The sequence below is a fragment of the Diplotaxodon limnothrissa genome, linkage group LG3 (genome assembly GCF_057381915.1).
Source record: "Diplotaxodon limnothrissa isolate DT_005_m linkage group LG3, D_limnothrissa_male_GT1.1, whole genome shotgun sequence".
In the NCBI taxonomy this organism is placed as follows: Eukaryota; Metazoa; Chordata; class Actinopteri; order Cichliformes; family Cichlidae; genus Diplotaxodon; species Diplotaxodon limnothrissa.
The window spans coordinates 13,301,553-13,321,898 of record NC_140598.1 but is presented as its reverse complement, the minus strand read 5'-3'; the positions used below and the strand labels follow the sequence as shown (position 1 = coordinate 13,321,898).

General features: G+C 42.2%; 1 protein-coding gene across 1 annotated transcript; it reads left to right on the top strand.

Moving 5' to 3' along the window:
• Positions 1-1,569: 1,569 nt before the first annotated feature.
• trappc14 (trafficking protein particle complex subunit 14) lies at positions 1,570-15,709 on the top strand. Its single transcript, XM_085350453.1, has 11 exons — positions 1,570-2,004; positions 4,327-4,410; positions 7,661-7,790; positions 7,984-8,070; positions 8,925-9,045; positions 9,163-9,310; positions 12,411-12,472; positions 13,676-13,848; positions 14,336-14,469; positions 14,707-14,852; positions 15,568-15,709. Exons 1-11 carry the CDS (start codon positions 1,570-1,572, stop codon positions 15,707-15,709), a joined length of 1,662 nt encoding a protein of 553 aa, XP_085206579.1.
• The last annotated feature ends 4,637 nt before the right edge of the window (positions 15,710-20,346 follow it).

Sequence of the window (20,346 nt, the reverse complement as noted above, 5' to 3'; positions counted from 1 at the left end):
CCAGCGTTTGAGGAGCCTGAGAACGGGCAAAATGATGACACCCACAGTCTATTCTGGACAAGATGTATAAGCTCTGAAGTTATGAGGTTTGGTTTCTCAGACAGGAGATCGCCTGTGAAGGGAAACATCTTTCCTTGGCAGCCTTGTTGAGGACATTTGTTCTCATTTGTTGCCTTAATGGACTTGCTAATATTTATTTCAAAGTGTTGCCTATTTTCTGTTTGATGTAGTCAGAGAATCCCGTGGTTGTGGGCCACGTTGTTTGATACTGTTGTGCCTAAAAACTTCACAGCCCTACATTTAACAGTTCTTATTTTGGATGAGGTGCATCACCTCCTTTTAGCTTTCACCTTCCCTCTCTGATGTCTGGCCTTCCTCCACTTCATCCTTTGACTGATTCCTTTTCGACAGCTCTGAGTAAAATCCTTTCTGCCTCATTCTGCCCTCTACTTCCTGAAGTATAGACACTGTTCCAATCGGTTATGAGGTAGTAAGTTCTGCCGACTTAAAAGAACACAGAATAAAAGTTTTGTTTTGGAAAGCCTGTAATTACTACGCATTTGAGAAATCTAGATCTAAGTTAAGATGCTCAAATTAAAGAAGGAACAATTTGAGTTTAAGCAATAGAATCTACAAAAAACAGAAGTATCACTTAATCTCTCATGGCAATAAAATATGGAAGCTGATGTGTTCTGTTTGCCCAGCCCACACAAAAGCCAGGATGCCCCCTGACAGTACAGCAGGAGTCATATATATGGTGCATGATGTAGAAGTATCAGACTCGTGTCCCCAAAGGAGGACAAAAGTTAATTGCTGGGTCTTAGGAGGATATCGCCAACTGACACAGTTATAATGAAGTGGACGTGATTGGGAATGAAAGAGGCTGCCAGCAAACCTCCAAGACTGTGGCTGTAATATTACCTTAAGAACAGTGTGCAGAGAGCTTCATGGACTTCAGCTTCATGCTCCCAGTGATGGGTACGACCCCTCCCTGTTCATGGATCAGACAGTTTGGTGTGAATGAACACCTGACAGAACACCTGAGGAAATAACTAGAGCAGAGATTGTGATTCGGGCGTCTGGTTCAACATCAGTGTCTGACCTCACAAATGGTCAGACTGGTCAGATTTCCCATAAACACAGACCTGCACCTTGTGGAAAGCAAGGTTCCCAGGTGAGCTGATTAAGAATGGGATCTCACTCAGGTTCATGTGTGTGTTTGCAGATGAGCAAATATTGTTGGCAATATCGTGTGGCAGCTGTCAGTTAGGGCTGCATGGGCTTAGAGTTAAGCTTTAGTAGGAAGTCACTGCAAGGGGACGTAAAATGATCTTATTATAAATGTTATTTGTGTAAACTGCATCCTGGTACAGCATGCCTTCGTTTTTCTGGTTTTCGTCACTGACTTTTGATTGCATTGGTCTGATTCGTCTTCTCTACATCGATTAATCGTCCTGTTGTTTTGTCGCTATTAGTGAAAGGAAGCAGGATGCACACATCGGTGGGCGCTTTCAGTAAGCTCCTGTTCAGGCGCGGTGAAATGCAGAGGCAGAGTTAGCCACCGCCACGATGGAGTCGCAATACAAGTTTTGTTTGTATTTTCCTGTCGCCCAAATATCGAGTTTATCAGACGCAGCAAACTACACAACGCTTCCTCAGCGAAAGAACGTCTACCTCGGGGAGACTCTCCAGTTTCTGCTGGTGTTGCGGTTTCGGGGCTTAACGGACAGGGACGATGGTGCTCTGTCTCGGAAGGACCTGGGGGGTTCTTTGTGCGCTCTGGCGAGCGTGTGCGCCGCGGAGAGCTGGAGGCAGACACCGGCTGAGCAGTGTGACCGCATGAGCAGCTGCAGTGAAGACAGCGAGGATGTAGAGTGTAGGACCGCAGAACAGAGCGGAAGAAGACGGGGGGACAAGCAGACCTTCACACAGTGTCACCAACTCCTCAGTCATAAGTGCTCACCCAGTAGTGCAGCGATGCACAGCGAGACAGAACAAGCCAAGGTAAAATAAGCCAGTACTGAAGAAGAGGAAGTCCATAGATTTACACACATCTAATGTTTCTGCAGAACTGTCATCACTCATTGTCGCATGTTACCTACAACGAGACAGGAAAAAAATTGGTTTTTAAGTAAGCTACACATATGTCCTAATTAGATAAAAAACAAAACAAAAAACAGAGGGTGGTTTAGATTGTCTGTACTCGAGTAGAAGTGCAGATACTACTAGTAAAAATACTCCAGTAAAAGTTACAGTACTGATTCTACTTATTTACTTGAATAAAAAAAAGTAAAGGCTCTAAATGTGCTCGAAGTAAAGGAGGACGCTGAACCCTGTGCTATGTGAACACAATGATAGAATAACAGAGGGGAACACAAACTTTAGTCTATTTTTGATTCTAATTATACTCAGCTAGAGTCTGAAGAAAAAGGAAAATCAAATCTATTTGCTGTTGCCTCCATTGTAGAGGGGACTTTGCCTGTAAACAGGAAGTGTGCACAGTCAGAGGTTAAAGTGGGTTCAGCAGGTGGGGAACCTAAAACTGGTTGTCACGGCTCAGTGTGGGGAACTGAATCAAACTCACACTCATTTCTCCTGAGAGCTCCAGTAGGTGTTCTTACTGTGCAGGCTGTGATCAGCTGACCTGCTGCTGTCTGTGGATGGACACACCTGGATTCAACCAGATGTGAGCAGATGTTTCATCCTCCACAATTTATACTGTCTTTATACTAGATGCTATAAAACCAGTATCAAGGTGGAGTTCATCAGTGGATCTAAGCTCATCAAATTCATGTGACTCTCTGCTACATGTGATTTAAGCTAACTGTGGCCATGAACCCACAGCCACTGTGCACCAGGCACACACTGTGCTTTACTTTAAGTCCTCACAGTGCAGCAAACTAACCTGCAGAGGGTTTTCATGCCTTAGTTTGATTTGCAGCATGTTTCAAAATTTAAAAAAAGTCACATATACAAACAAAGTATCTCGTTTTAAAAAATCCCACGAGCATCCTTACCTTTAAATGTAAGCTCTCTTCTTCCTGCCACGTCCTGTCTGTCTGAGTGAAGTTAGCTCTTTCTTTTCTCTCCCTGTCAACACACTGTTACACAAACTGCGCAAAAACAATTTGTGTGTTTGCAGAAATGCTGCATTTGAAATGACCTTCAGTAACACATTACTCCCTTTATGTTCACTCACCTTCTGTGGGGCTGACTAGATGCTGAAGCCCTGCAGCTCATGAAGCCCAGTTTTAACCCCTGACTTTGACACACTTCAGCTCTTTTATGCATAATCCTCTGCTGACGATTACACAACAGGACTGCCATGGATGTGTTACTGTTTACACATAAATCAGTTTGATGTTTGGAGGCTCGCAGTAACAAATAATAACTCCTCTTGAATGCAAAGTAATGAGTCTGTTTTTGAAAATGTGAGGAGTGAAAGTAAAAGGTTACTTTTAGAAAAACAAACTACATAAGTACAAAAACACTCTCAGCACTCTCCTGTCTAGTCCCTGTTGTTACAACCCGTCTGCGGGCCAGGAGATGGCATGGATGAGGCACTTGCTCCCCACCAACACCCACGCAGCCACAGGAAACAATCACTGGTCATTACATGGCATTTATTTACAAAGTAATGAGGCAAAAACAACAGAACAGGAGTGTCAACACTTCAGGGTGACCTGAGGCCAAAATAGTAAATAAAACAAAGCTAAGGTCTGATGGATGCCAACATACACGACCTCACAGAGGAAAGGAACCAAAATAAAGACAGAGTCTGACCTCCTGTCCAAAAACAGGAGAAAACGATGTGTTCAAAGTAACGGCAGCTCACCCACTCCACTTCCTCAGCTGTTAGGAGAAGTGTGTGAAGCGCTCCAGGCTTTATATATAAGGCTGCAGCCAGTCATTCAGGAGCCATACATCCATGCACCAGTGGCAGCAGGGCACCTGCACAGTTGAATTACCATAACATGCAGAGTTAAAAGAGTTGCTACAACAAACTGTTCAGGAAAAAACAAACACATACAACAAATGATTGTAAAACTATTCTTTAAATTTTAATTTATCAGCTGTTGTAAATGTCTATACATAAATATCTGCAAACAGAAAACTGAAACGCATACATTATTTTCCACCACAATTAAAGCTAAACTAGCATTAAGCGAGCACAGGTTTAATTTTTTATTTACCAAAGTGTTTGTTTTAAGAGTTTTACCTGTGATGGCAGCTGTTAGATATCGTACTGTTGTGACTGATTGTTTAACTCAGTCCATATTATTTTATTTATTTAAACAAAAATTGTCTTATGTTGATCTCCTGCAGTCTGCTTGGGTGTTGGAAGACCAGCTTATCTTCTGTCTCACTGTCTCTTTGGACAAGCTGCCAGTCAGTACACGTAAAGCCAAGGTTGGACACACCTGTATGCATGTACACGTAGTGTGTGTGTGTGTGTGTGTGTGTGTGTGTGTGTGTATAGATGTAGATAGATTGACAGTGCTGCAAACCCTCGGCCTTCTCTCAGTGAGCTTCATGCTGTCGTCACCTGACGTGTTTCCCCTCACAGGTGAGCCTGTCAGGGCTCATTTGCTGAATTTCTTGCCTTCTTAATGAGGTTGGGACCATCAGGTGTGTTGTGCAGCAGTCAGGTTGGTGCACAGCTGGCAGCCATATTTGACAACTGTCAGAATTCATATTATGGCAAGAACCAATCAGCTGAGAGAAACAACAGCCCGTCATTACTTTCAGAACTGAAGGTCAGTCAGGCTGTAAAACTGCTAAAACTTTGAATGTGTCCCCAAGTGCTGTCACAAAAACCATCAAGACCACGATGAGACTGTCTCACATGAGGACGCCCCAGGAAAGGAAGAGCAGGAGTCCCCTCTACATTCATCCGAGTCACCAGCCTCAGAAATCACAAGTTAACAGCAGCTCAGATCAGAGCCCAGATAGATGCCACACAGAGCTCCAGTAGCAGACACATCTCTACATGTTCAGAGGGGACTGTGTGGATCAGGCCTTTATGGTCAAACAGCTGCTGAGAAACACAAGGAGTGGACATTAGACCAGAGGACATCTGTGCTTTGGTCTGATGGGTCCTGGCCTCCACAGTCACCTGACCTAAACCCAGTGTGGATGGTTTGGGATGAGATGGAGCTCAGAGTGAAGGCAAAGGACCAACAAGTGCTCAGCATCTCTGGGAACTCCTTCAAGACTGTTGGAAACCGTTTCAGGAGACGACCTCATGAAGCTCATGGAGAGAACGCCAAGAGTGAGCAAAGCAGGACTCAAAGCAAAGGCTGTTTGGAAGAACCTGAAATATCAAACATGTTGGAAGAACCTGAAATATCAAACATGTCCTGAGTTATTTCACACTTTTTTGTTATTACAGAATTCCACATGTGTTCATTCATAGTTCTGATGCCTTCAGTAAAAGGAATTTAAATGGTGTAAAAAAACGTAAACATGTATTGTATAGGTTCTAGTGTTTATATTTGTTAGTGTTTGTTTGTACTGTGCTTATTATTCCTAAATGGTACAAAACTGTTCAAAAGTCTTGACTCATCCCTGATTTCTTTATACACTCAAACTAATTACAGGAACACTTTTTAATCAAAGTAAAGCATTAAATAAATTCAACCCTTGGTATATTAATCTGGTCAGTTAAGTTGCAGAGGGGATTTTTAATCGGTTTCAGTTGCTTTGGTGTTAATTACATTAACTACAGGCCTACTAGAGGGCCAATAACAAGACCACTCCATCTATCCTTTCATTTTCTTCCACAAATCTGCGACCGGGTCACGGGGGCAACAGCCTAAGCAGAGACGCCCAGACCTCCTGCCTCCTCCTCTAGCCTATCCCGTGGAACACTAAAGCGTTCGCAGGCCTGTAGAGACATATAATCTCTCCAACATGTCCTGTGTCTGCCCCGAGGCCTCCACCTGGTAGGACATGCCTGGAACACCTCACCCAGGAGGCACCCAACTCCTGAACAACCTCAACCAGGAACTTGTCGCTGACTCTCTCCGCCCTTTGCCAGCTGAGGTACATGGCCTCAGACTTGGAGGTGCTGATAAAAACCAATTCATTTACCTCTTAACAGGTTCACCCTGAGTGGATGTGGCAAATGTGAAAGTAATGGAGAAGTCATGGGGGATGTTATGCTGCCTGTAATAATGCTCAGCATGACTGGTTTGTTTGTAGGTTAGGGAATGGGCAACCTCATCCATGGAGGGATGCACATCCCTCTGCAAGCTAGGCAACGGCAGCTTGATGGCCGTTAGGTGTCAGAGTGAAATCTTTGGAGCCACTGTCAGATGATACGCTGGTGTAGCAGGTCCTGGGTTTCTTGTGTTGCACCAGAATGGTCACATGGTCTCATGTGACAAGAGTATGATGAAGGAACTGATACTATTGACCAGCCCCCACACATGCCTGACCTCAATCTAGACATTGTTTCGGTCAATCTGAGACTATGCACCTGAGACGATCCAGCTCAGTGATACCCTGGATCAGTTCTGCCTGATATTGTCAGGCTTGCACACTACTGAGTAGAAATGTTATTACAATCAACCAAAACTAAACTAAAAACAAAAACTAGATGACAAAATTTTTAAAACCAAACTAAAGTAAAAAAGAGGAGTAAAAGCGTACCTGAAGAGAAAAACACACAATGGAGTACATCATGGATCGGCCTCCTCGGAGCCCGCATCATCTTTACAGAGAACAGCAGCAGCCAACAACCCTATTAGACCTCTGGAAAGCCCTTCAAGAAGCCCGGAAAAATCTTTGTGAAGACAGAAATGACAAGAAAGCTTATCTTATCTACAAACTCTTGTTTTTGCCTTATTTCCACTGTGGTGGACTCCACTCACACGCAGGAAGTGTGTTGCTGAGTTTTGTGGTACGATGTTTGCAGTTGTTGTTTGTTCAAGAATAACGTTAGAGTGAGAAACGTTGGCGTGTGAGAGCTCTCGTCTCGTCTGTGTTTACCTCCACATTGGTGACCCCTGACTCGAACACGTTAGGAGCCGAGGATGACGACGCTCCAGCAGCTGCTGGCCCTCTGCCTCCTGCTGCAGCTGCGTCTGCTGTGGCGCATAAGCTGCCGGATCCCCGGGAGGCTGGAGGTTCAGTTCGCCCTTCGCAGCGTCTCAGGGACAAGGCTGGCACTGGCAGTCAGGAAACGCTGCAGACAACTTGAGTTTCAGTAAAACTTTATGTATTTATGTATAAGGGCGATCGTGGCTCAAAGAGTTGGCAGTTCGTCTTGTAACCGGAATGTTGCCGAGCCCCGGCTCGGACAGTCTCGGTCGTTGTGTCCTTGGGCAAGACACTTCACCCACCGCCTACTGGTGTTGGCCAGAGGGGCCAATGGCGCGATATGGCAGCCTGGCTTCTGTCAGTCTGCCCCAGGGCAGCTGTGGCTACAACCGTAGCTGCCTCCACCAGTGTGTGAATGTGAGAGTGAATGAATAGTGGCATTGTAAAGTGCTTTGGGGCCCCGAAAAGCGCTGTATAAATGCAATCCATTATTATTATTTCCAGTTTTCCTAACAAAGTGTAAGAAATTAAAGGTGGCTTAAGACTTTTGCATAGTACCCTGTATGATGAACTCTAGAGGTGGAACCTGTAGTTGAATGCCTCTCTGTGATGACAGATTGTAGTCACTGTGTGGAAGCAGATGGAGGAAAATGCAGAATTAAGGGAGCTTGGCTACCTGACTCTGCTGCAGTTTAGGAGTCCAACATGCACCTTCAGACAAGATCTTAGCACCTTCAAGGCACAAGGTAAACACGCCATCTCAACATACTGAATGAGCTCTGTGTGTCACAAGAGTTAAAAAGGATTGTAGTCTAAAACCTACAACTAATGAGGTCATAAGACTAGGAAACCAGTATCTGTCCCATTGGATTACATATAAATTATAATTCCATTGTCCAGTCTGATAGTAAACAAACACCATGGTTTCCTCTTTCCTAGTCAGCACTACCCTGGATGTTCTTCCACCTCCCAGTGTCCAGTGTCGACATATGACTGTTTCTGGAAAACATCTGACCGTCCTCAAGGGTAGAACAGCAGCTCATGCACACACAGACACAAAACGTGGACTTTTATTATTTTTTTAATTGTATTTTCCCAAATCTGGATCTCTCCTAAACGACAGCTACCTGTCTCAGTATTAAGTGAAACAGCAGCCGCTATATCACGACCCTTAAACTAAAGCAGCTACGTGTAATGTTTAATGTTGATCATTAACCATGTCAGACGCCACACAGTTAAGCGCCATGATTCATTACTAAACAGTGTGATACGTGGTTTCAAATCCCTTTTGTTATTATGGAATTGACATTTTTTCATCATACAGTTCTCAAATGAATATTTGAGTGTTTCTTAGTTTTAAGCAAGTGTCTCATTTCCCCCCCCACATAGTTAGTCAAGTAAGAAATTCGTTGCCAGGAGTAGTCCTAACATAAACCCAAACACGTTTAAATACGGTTTAAATGCAACAGTAGGGGGCAGCCCACTGGGGTTTAAATAGGGTGTAATTACTTGTGACTCGCCACTATTTGATTTTAGAGCTTAAGTATGAGGTGAAACGTCTTCAAGAAACTTAAAGAAGCCCAGCTGGTTGCTTTCCGAGCTCCTTAGAATTATCCATCACGTAGTCCTGCCTCATTTTTGTGTAATCAAAGTAAACGTCTGTCACGCTACCTTCATCTGATTTTTACTGCATTTTAAACTTCAAACAAAATGAATATACACAATATACAATACTATTCTGTTAAATTTAGCAAAAATTGGGAATTTGAATGGTCCAGAAAACTGCGTCAAGTTAGCAAAACACCAAAATGATGCAATTGTACCTAGAAGTACAATAAGCTCATAAACAGCTAATGATTAGTGGGTTACTTTTTCCTCAGTGATGAACTGCAGCTCACAGGACAGAATGTGTGTCAAAGATGTCAAGATTCTTCCAAACTATAACTCGTCTTACCTTCCCATGATGCCTGATGGCTCAGTGCTCGTAGTCGACAATGTCTGGTAAGTACATATGCACTCGGTGTGCAAATGCTTTGTAAGCAGGGAAGTAATTGGCAAGTTGTTTTCTGTGTTCTTTAGCCTCCTAATGAGCATAACGCTTTATACTTTCTATTAAAGCCACCAGTCAGCAGAGATCAGCATGGCTTCATTCTGTCGGATAGACAACAAATCATCACATTTACCTTGTATGCTTAGTGCCCTGGAGGAGCAGACCTTCATTTTTCAGCTGCAGCTACAAGAGAAAGAAGAACAGCAATCCAGCAAGGTGAGAAGGCACACTGGAGAGTGTGTCGTTACTTTTTTAAAACCAGTGCGATTTTGTGAAAACAAGTTTTAGTGCAAAGTTAAAGCTGCCAAATGATTACAATAAATAGTAAGGAAGTAAAGTTTATTTATATATTACCTTTCACAGACACGTGTCACAAAGTGCTTTACAAGGTAAAAACACATATATCATAAAACCCTGTTCCAATTAAAAGCTTTTTGAAATAAACACGTCTTTAGCTGCTTTTTGAAGGTCTCCACTGAGTCCACACACGGTAGAAATAAAGGAAGTGATTGTACTAACAATTTGCTTGCATAAACCGTGATTTATATATGATTTACAGACGTGGACAAAATTCTTGGTACCCTTCAGTCAATGAGCGAAAAACTCACAATGGTCACAGAAATAACTGTAAAACAAAAGTATAAGTAAATACAAATTCTATGAATGTTAACCATTGAAAGTCACACATTGCTTTTTAACCATGCTTGAACAGAATTATTTAAAAAACTAAATGCATGAAACAGACCTGGACAAAAACGATGGTGCCCACAACTTAATATTTTGTTGCACAACCTTTTGAGGCAAACACTGCAGTCAAGCGATTCCTGTAACTGTCAATGAGACTTCTGCACCTCTCAGTAGGTATTTTGGCCCACTTCTCCTGATCAAACTGCTCCAGTTGTTTCCAGTTTGAAGGGCGCCTTTTCCACACGGCATGTTTCATCCAAAGATGCTCAACAGGATTGAGGTCAGGGCTCATAGAAGGCCACTTTAGAATAGTCCAGTGTTTTCCTCTCAGCCATTCTTGGGTGTTTCTGTGTGTTTTTGGGTCATTGTCCTGTTGCAAGACCCATGACCTGCGACTGAGACCAAGCTGTCTGACACTGGCCAGCACATTTCTCTCTAGGATACCTTGACAATCTTCAGATTTCAATGTACCCTGCACAGATTCAACCCCAGAGGACGCCCCAGAACATAACCGAGCCTCCTCCTCCTTCATTTTTCTGTCAGTGAACATAGAGCTGATGTGTCTTGGCAAAAAGTAAAATTTTGGTCTCATCTGTCCACAGGACATCTTCCCAGAAGCTTTGTGGCTTGTCAACATGTAGTTTGGAAAATTCCAGTCCGGCTTTTTGATGATTTGTTTTCAACAATGGTGTCCTCCTTGGTTGTCTCCCATGTAGCCCACTTTGGTTCAAACAGCGACGGATGGTGCGATCTGACACTGATGTTCACTGAGCATGAAGTTCACCTTGGATCTCTTTAGAAGTCTTTCTGGGCTCTTTTGTTACCATTCGGATTATCCGTCTCTTTGATCTGTCATCAATTTTCCTCCTACGGCCACGTCCAGGGAGGTTGGCTACAGTCCCATGGATCTTAAATTTCTGAATAATATGTGCAGCTGTAGTCACAGGAACATCTAGCTGCTTGGAGATGGTCTTATAGCCTTTACCTTTAACATGCTTGTCTATGATTTTCTTTCTAATCTCCTGAGACAACTCTTTCCTTTGCTTCCTCTGGTCCATGTTGAGTGTGGTACACACCCTGTCACCAAACATGACATAGGTAGGTAGGACCGCAGAGTCATAATTCTCCCTCACAGACAGAATTATGACTTTGTTTTCTGCTTGGCTGTCACCCAAGGATTTACGTCCCTGATAAACAGGAGGCTCACTATCTGTTTAACCTCTCCCATGAACTAACACTGGCCTCACTGCGTCAAGTGTGTGTGTGTAGAGCATAAGGCCCATTTGTAGTGCACATGCATACAACTAAGTGACAGGAGTGCTCTTGCTATTACTATTACTAATGTGACACGATAAAAATGTATGATTAATACATCAGAAAAGAAATCTGCCACATCACAGTGCTGCTTTCATTACTGGTCACCACCGTTTGTATTACAGAGGTTAGAACATGCCATAGGAATTAAAGGCACTCTGCCTTTTCTGTTTACTTTATACATGCTTCCCTTAGCCTGTATTATTCAAACTCTTGCAGTCTCAGGCGCCTGCTCTGTCTACCAGTAGCTGGGGATTCACTCCTCTAGTATTCCTGCTGATTCCTTTCTGTGCGCCGCTCATGTATTGAACCATTTGCCTGTTCAGCCTCCGATATGATGCCTGACAGGAGCTTCCATGTGGTACTGAGGCAGGTTATCATGCTTGCTGTATTTCTTTCTACTTCAATACCGATAACTTCCCTCCACGCTACCTTGATCTTGACCTCCAGTCTCCTTCTCCAGGGTACTGAAGGGTATTGATTAGTCTCAGTGATGGTTACAGTAGGAACTGTCCGTAGTGCTGCATTCACATCATCTAGTAGACCTTCAGAGAGTGCTTCACGTAATCTTGGTAACCGAATACGGAGGGTCCAAATTTAAAGCTTCACCATGATCCTACCTTTCAGGTCAGTTTCTCTCACACTCAGCGCTCCTTCTTCCATCGTACCTGGGCTTGGTACCCAAGCTCGGGTGGGGGTGATGATGATATCTCCCCCCAACTTGTCTTCCTGGCTCCCCCTTGCCGTAGCTTGTGTGTTGTACCTCGTCAGTCTCTAGCTGTGACAGCAGTTCCTTCCTCCAAATGTTGGAACACTGAGTTAGTAGTTGTTTTGCTGACAATCTGGATGCTGGAGATACCAGAGGTCCCACATCCCGCTCATGTAACCTCTTCTCCTGGGGTTACTTGCATATTAGTACTCCAACAGTGCCCTGTTCTCATCTCTTGCCGACTTGAGCCTTCTTGTTTCAGTACACTTTTCATCAGTATCCTGGCTCCTCAACACCTGACAGGGACCTTGTTAATCCTGGCGATGGTATGGTTTCCCTTTTCTCTTGCCCATATCCGAGGTAGGCTTGGTTAGCATGGGGCATCTAGCCTAGGGACCTTATCCCACCTGTAAAAACTGAAAATTTAATGAGGATGCATGGAAATCACATGGAAAGACCATACCTCATAATGCCTCTCATCACCTTGTCACTTCTCTGCCCTCTATGGGGCTTTCAGTCTGAAGCCTCCCGGAGAGTCCAATGTGAGAGGTAGAGGGGTCGAAGAGGAGGTTTTAATTATTAAATAATGTTGTTGTCTTTTCATAGGGTTTGGAAGTCCCATTGTTGGCTGTCCTACAGTGGCACAGTCCAGTACATCCTGCCATGAGGTAACTATTTGTCTTCTTGTTGAGGTATTTCTGTAGCAGTAGCAGTACATAACAATCCTGGAGTCTGCATGTACTGTGTATATGAAACGACTGCTGTGTATTTTAAAGTAATTACAGCTGCTGCTTGCATCCAGTAAAGGATGGCAAACAGACTTAAAGTTCCCTTTGAGTTTTTATTTATCTTTTGCTTAGTGTGGTCTACAAATAAAGATCGTACAAGTTTATTTAACAGAAATAACATTAATTTCCCAGTTGATCACTATTTCACATGAGTCACTAGAGGGCACCAAAGGATCATCAAAAGGCTGCAGGCTGCTAAATACAAATAACCTTTAATATACATATATATATATATATATATATAGAGAGAGAGATCTATAATCCTATATTTTTGGATCTACAGCACTATTATGTTATTTGACTGAACACAAACATATAACAGGATTTAGAGAAAATTAGTATAAAAATAAATTGATTAATTTCACCAACTGTGGCAAAATAAAAACAATTTTTTAAACAATTTAAGAGATGATATTTATATGACTTCCAGAATTTGTAGTTTAACATCTATTTTAAATAACAACTGAGTGCGTGTTTGCACCCTTAGCGCAGACTGTAGCAACTATGGATCATGTATGTGGCTGCACTACATTAGACCTTTGACCACTATGCATTGCTGTAGAAGGACAGCAATTGCTCAACAAACGCAAGCAGGAGTAACACAGTTCCAGCGCCTGGGGCCTTTCTGTGTGGAGTTTGCGTGGGTTCTCTTCCTCCCACAGTCCAAAGACCAAAGTTTAGTGGGATTAAGTTAACTTATAATTCTAAATTGCCCATAAGTACGACTGTGAGTGGGAATGGTTGTCTGTCTCTATGTATCAGTCTTGCAATAGACTGGTCGACCTGTCCGGGGTGTACCCTGTCTCTCGCCCTGTGGTAGCCGAGCTAGGCTCCTGCCCCCCGTGACCCTGACAGGGATAAGCACATTGTGTCATTTTGTATGCCTTTATGTGTGAAATACAAAATGTATTAAAGAAGAAACCAAAACACTCTCCATATAAGAACATTAAATGACTTTTTTCTGTTTATAATTGTATAGAATTGAAATTGTAGTCTTGTTGTGCTATTTGTTTTCTCTTATAAGAAGAATTCCTGCTATATGTTCTAATAATAGAAATATAATACTTATCATGCTCTCTCCAGATGCATCTCTACTTGTTACTCGATACCCAGTGTTCACTTAAATCGTCCGGAGTTGGTGATGATGGCGTCCTGCCCAAGGACTGTCAGGCCTCAACAACACTTCTGGGTGAAATATACGCTGCTCAACAATTTGCAAGATTTCCTTGCTGTTCGTCTGATCTGGAATTCAGAGGGTGAGTATCAAATCCTACAGACAGTTCCTAGTGTGTGGGAAATAATTATTTGCTCCCTCTCCTGAATCTGCAGCGAGTCAATGGACAGAAACTGAGGTTTTGGACTTGATTAGCATGGAGAGAAATTGATAGACTGCTGCAACAACACCTACTAGATCCGTAGCCACCATTTTTACTTCCGTAAACAGAGCGCGTTGTGTGTGACGTCTGCTTTTGCACATGCGGGCCGCTTTGAGGGTTCACCCTAGAGCGCGTTTGCTGTCACATTTTATTTGTATTGTGAACAAGCAGCCAAAACAATTGGATTTGATAAAAAAAATCAGATTTGAGCATTAAGACCTGCAGTGTGAACGTAGCCTTAGATTCTTGCATTGGATAAATATTCTCTGCTCCAATCCTCTATCGGATACCTAATCCAGTCTAAATTCTCATTCTTCCCCCTGCTTATGTTTGTTACCTGCTCCTCACTGTCCATGCATCCATCTAGGAGGAAGTGAGCAGGATCCCAGTGTGGGAGCGGTTGTGTGCCAGTCTCCACTCAACAACCTGGGCCAGTGTAAGAAAGGTTCCATGCTGTCCTTCACTGTGGCCTTCCAGATTCTCAAAACTGGGATTTTTGAGGTACCAAAGGAAATAAGTTGTTAAATGTATTGACATTGTCTTAATATTAACAGTGCACAAACCCAGCCCAGTAAATCCTGTTTATGCTCCGTTTAATGTTTGATCCTTGAAGAACTTTAAACCAGGAATTACTACACCGCTCATACTGCTGTATTGTTTTTATTTGGCACAGTTTTGCTTGACAAAAAATGTAAGTAATGGCTTTCCATCTTCCACATGTCTATGATAACGCGGTAGCTGAGCCAGCATATGAAGTTTACAGCTTCTGTGCCCGCACCGCCCACGGAGCCTCAGTCACCTTTGAAAAACACCTTCGAAGGACGAAGCCTGAGCCGGTTAAAGAGCTTCCCCCACCACCAGCCATTTTGGTCAGTAAATCTCAGGTATGGAGGGTCATTGTACAAGACTGCTTCTCAAACTGTGGGGCACTGAGATACTTCCACTGGGGTGTGGGCGACTGGGAAAAAAAGTTTTTATTAAATGAGTAAAGTTAAGTTGAATTAATTGAAAACTGTAAAAAGGGAAGAAATGACCTTTTATCAACTTGGGTGGGCGAGGGTTGTGACCAAGATCAAAGATACAAGCAACAGAAACGAGCTTTCTCCAGAGGGTGGCTGCCCTTTCCCTTAGAGATGGTGAGAAGTTCAGTCATTCAAGAAGTGCTCAGAGTCGAGCTATTGCTTCTGGAAATGAGCCGGGTCATTGTTTTGGGCATCTATAGGTTGCCTCATTGGCTCCTCTCAGGTCAGGTGTTCCAAGGTGTCCCACCTGGAGGAAACCCTGTAGCTGACCCAAGACAAACTGGTAAGACTATATCTCTCTGCTGCCATGGAAACGACTTGGCGTCCCCCTGAATAAGCTGTGGGAGGTGGCTGGAGACTTCTCTGCTTAGGTTGTTTCCAGAAGAAGAAGATGGATGGAAATTCCTTTGAGCTATGTCAGATTTAAGCCAAATATGTTTGTATAAAAGATTCACATAATAGACGATACACTTTTTAGAGACATTGTAGTAGTTATGCAAGATTTGAGACGCATTTAAGACAATCTTTCATATTGCAGTCCACAATGATGTCTGTGATATCTTTGTTCTGGGTCCAGGTCAGGCGCTATGGCAGAGCTCCAGACAACAACCTCTCCTGCAGGAACTGTTAATCGAGCCCCTCACCTGCCCCCCGACCCCAGCTTTGTTTCACTGGTAAAAATAGCCAAGAGAGAGTGTAAGGTGCCAGTGCTGGAATGAATCAAAGATGTACACAAAAGGTAGGAAACTTTGGTGCATGTACTGTTCAACATTACCTGTTTTATTGAGATGAAACATTAACCGCCTTCTGTAGTTGCACAATCAAAATGGACTGGCTCTTAATGTTGTAAAAATAAGACAAAACTTAGGAAGCTGGAGTGAAATACGTTTCATGTTACTTAATGTTCATGGTTAACATTCAGCTTCTGGCTGTAGAAAAACAATACAACAAGCTATCATGGGACTAAAGCAACACGACAGCCGAAAGTGTTAGTAACCTTTGTCCAAGCTGACTGGAAGGAGCGGTTTGATTCTAAGTAACTTTAGACCCCCTAAAATTAATTGGAATGAAATTTGTATTTCGATTATTTGCCATCAAATGGATAGTGGTGAAAAATGTCCATCTATCAAAATGTACACAAATGTAAATCTACTGCAAACTGGTCTAATGTTGGTACATTTCCTAGGAGCATTTTAAACTTCTTCTCACTCTGTTTCTCCGTTCAGGTGATCTGGACTGTGGGAGCTTATGACAAAAGCATCACTGTTCTGTGGCTGTGCTTCAACACAGAGCAGCCGTCAGATCTTTGTCTTCATGAAGAAGAAGCAGCAGTCCTACTATAATAAATGGTAAAGATGGAGTCAGTGAATGAGGAATGAAAGATGAGTCAGAGGACTGGTGCTGATGAGATTCTGATGTGAGCTCAGGTCAGTGGAGGGATACTTCTGTTTGTTACGCTTCTCCCTGATGACAAATTCCCTCCATCACATCAACATTTTTATTTCCTTTAAAGACCTTTTAAAAATGTTTGTTTTTGCTAAACCTGTTTAACTGTGTATAACTGTTCATACACGTCTCTGTTTATGCTTGAATCTGTTGGTTTCGCTCGAGTTTCCTTTTAGCATCATTGAGTCAGGCTCAATAGCACAAAGTAAGCTCCAGTATGTTCATGTCTCAAAATGTGGATGTGATAACAAAACTTTTTACTTTTTACGTTTTTGTAAAGAAATGTTTTTTGTTTTGTTTTGCATACTGTGCCATGTGGCCTTTATATGTAACAATAAAAATGTAATTACTCATTCTATTTAACATGTCAAAGGTTTACAGCTGGTTCTTGGCTTCTTGCCTCAAACTTAAAGGATTTATGTCTTAAACTATTCTTATGTCAGCCTCTATGGTTTGCACAGAGACTGATGGGCTAAAAGTTTTGTTTTATAGTAGGATCCAGTCAGAGTGTGTCGAGCCCTTGCAGTAGTTACTTACTTACTTTCAGTTTATCTTTTGATTTAACTTCTAGCAGCACTGTCTAATATTTCAGACCTTCCTGCTGTGATATTTGCCCCCTCCTTCATTTCCTTCTTGTTTTTGATTTATTAGACTTGCATGTTCCAGATCATAAAAAGACGAGGATAACCAGAGTAAATATCCCAGCAGCTGAGCTGGCGGGCAGCGCACTCAACTTTGTGAACGTGGACCAAAAATGGGCCCGATGCGGCTTAGAAACAGCTGCTTGATTTTTTTTTACATAAAAAACATTAACAATTATAAAATCTGCACTTTAGTTGTGAATATAATTTTTGCTAACACTGATTTTATTAAAACTGCTTTTTCTGTGCAGTAGAAAACGAGCGATACTGTAGGAGGCTGACAGTTTAAAGAGGACGTACAGTGGGATGCAAACGTTTGTGCAACCTTGTTAATAGTCATTATTTTCCTGTATAAATCGTTGGTTGTTACAATAATTATTGCACACTTTCTGTAAATCCAATAAACTTCATTTCACTTCTCAAATATCACTGTGTGTGTGTATGATATATTTAACTGACATTTTTTATTAAACAACGATTTATACAGGAAAATAAGGACTATTAACAAGGCTGCCAAACGTTTGCATCCCACTGTAACTCATTTTTATTGAGACTGAAGATGATTGCATGTGCGAGTGCATGTTTGGAGTCATTGCACTGGTGGTACCAATGTCTTAGAATCTGAGCATCTGCCTAAACATTGTGCACAGTTTAGTAGAGTTAAATGCAAAAATAGGCTTACAATTAAAAAACGGACGTAACAGTTACAGGTATGTGCAGTGACTGTCAGGGTCAGATGATGTAATACTTTGTGAATGTATTAGGGTTAGGGCATCATGGGCCATCAAAGTTCTCATTCTCATTAGAACAGTTGTGTTCAGCACAGTGTACATAGGACACAACATCCTGAATATGTGCAGCTGAGACTGTAATCTTAGTGAGTCTGTGCACAGCTGCTGGGTTTTTGCTTTGTTAAAAGTATTGAGCGACCTTTCTAACAACGTAACCCAGTTTGGAAATATACGTTCCTGGTTCTCTAGTGCAGCAAGTGGCATCAACCACACTGTGGGTGCTACACAGTACTTCTGTCATGGTCCTGGGTCGTGTGACCCAGTGTGTTATGCTTAACCTATTTTGATGTTTATTGTTTGCTTAGGTTCTTTAAGGTAGTCCAGTCCTTTTTGTAATTATGTTACCCTTGCATTACGTCTCCCTTGCCCTTCGTGTGTTTATGTCTGTGTGTCTTGTACTGTCAAGTTCATGCTGTCAGTTATGTCACCTCCCCCTGTACTACGTCTCCCCGGTTCATGTCTCATGTTTCCTGTTTTACTTTGAAGGCCTGCATTCACTGTCTGTGTATTCAGCTCACTCCTCCTGTCCTGTCGTTAAGTTCATGTGTGTCAGCTGCGTTCCAATGTGTGGCCACTTCCCCTGATCATCCCTCATGTGTATTTAGTCTCTGTGTTTCTTACAGTCTGTGTCGCGTCGTCTGTGTTCCCACCCTCCGTGTTTCCATGCCTGGTCTGTTGTCTTCCAAGCCATAGCCTCACCATAGTTTGTTCCCAGTTTAGGTTTTTGTTTAGCCACGCCATCCCTGCTGTATTTGCACACCTTGTTTTCAGCCATAATAAAGGCTCGCCTTCTGTTAAAGCTCACTCCCGTCTGTTCACTTGTGTACGCACCTGGGTCCATTACACGCATTCTCCACTCGGTCCGTCACAGCGGACCGTGACAACTTCCTGATTATTTAGTATTTTGTACCGCGTGAGAAACTATGAAGTCTGTGCGTTTGTGCGTGCGTGCATAGATCGATCTAGATTCTTCTTTTTTATGACTGACTGTAAGTTTGAGCTCACTTTCTTAATAAATTTGGGATTTCATAGTGTCATCAGTTGTTCTACACTGTATAAAGCTGTGAATAAAAATATGTATAAAACCTCTGCAAAATATTCTCTATTCATACTTTCAGACGTGTATTTTTAGTAGAGTTGACCAGCTGGTCATTAGTTAGATGTTCTCCCACGTTTTAGAGGCTAAACTTGTAAATATAGGAGTTTGTTTTTTAAATATATGAATAAAATCCTTTGCAGTCAGTGACCCTAAAATCTAGAGCTCATTTACATCATCAGATGCCCGTGACATGCTCTGGCAGGCTTTTATTGCCCTGCCTTCAGTTCCTGGGTTTTCTGCATTGTTCTTTGATAACTCTGTTGAGTAGAGGACAGTTGACTCGCTGGGCTCGTGAACAATTTCCTGTGTTTTGCCTTTAAAAACATGTAGCTTGCATTTACAGTATACTGTGTAAGATAAAGGTCTAATCATCTCTTAGTTTACTCAGATTGCACAGAATGTATATTTGTTAATAATTTGAATTAGTTTGGATAAGTGTAAGATAATAGGGAATTTCAGTTTTTACTATATAATTTTGTTTAGCGTAATATTTACAATTAAATTGTATTTTCTTTCCTTATTTAATTTTGACGTACTGTTCCTTTAATACATGGTAACCGTGCACGAGTGTGGAGTAACGGGGCTTTAACTAGCTGTGGAGTCAAACAGTTTTCTTACCATGTACAGGAACATTCAAACGGATCACTGTATTTCAAGACTGGAAATAAATGTTTGCCTGTTTGTTTTCAACTACAAGCGGACTTTGTTGATTATGTTCAACTGCACAAGGACACGCATGTGGCCCGACTACCAGCTACTGCTTGCGCGGTAATAGTATCCATTTTTCCCCCATTTGCAGTGTGTTATAGCACTTTGCTGACTCTCCACAGTGATTGTAGCCCGGCACACTTCACGTTCCACGGTGTTTCACAGATGATGATGTGCTTTGGATCACGCGGTGTTCCTTTCCTTCTCTATATTTTTATCTTCCCATCATTTGGATACAAGTTAAACTTGATTGTATCTGTCCAAAGACTTTTTCCAGAAATGTGCCACCTCTCTTACAAATGCTCTGAAAACGTTTGGACTCCATGTAAAAGGTAAATACAAACAGAGCGGGCCAGTTTTGTAAAAACATTTATTATTCACAACAGAACTTCCAGTATTTAAAATGGATGGACAGCAGGTTAGTAATGGGCACACTCTGAAGTAAAGACAGGGTGGAACTTATTACTCTGAAAAACTGTGGGCAGACACTACAAGAAGCACATACACATATAACTATTTATTTAATTAAACATTCACTTCAAATGACATGTTCAAGCATAACTTAAAAAAGCAACAAATAAACAAATAAGCAAGTCTTATCTTCATTTTTACTCTTCTTTGACATGACAAGTGGTTACATAGAGAAAAAATAGTTTCATTGAAGTTTGTCA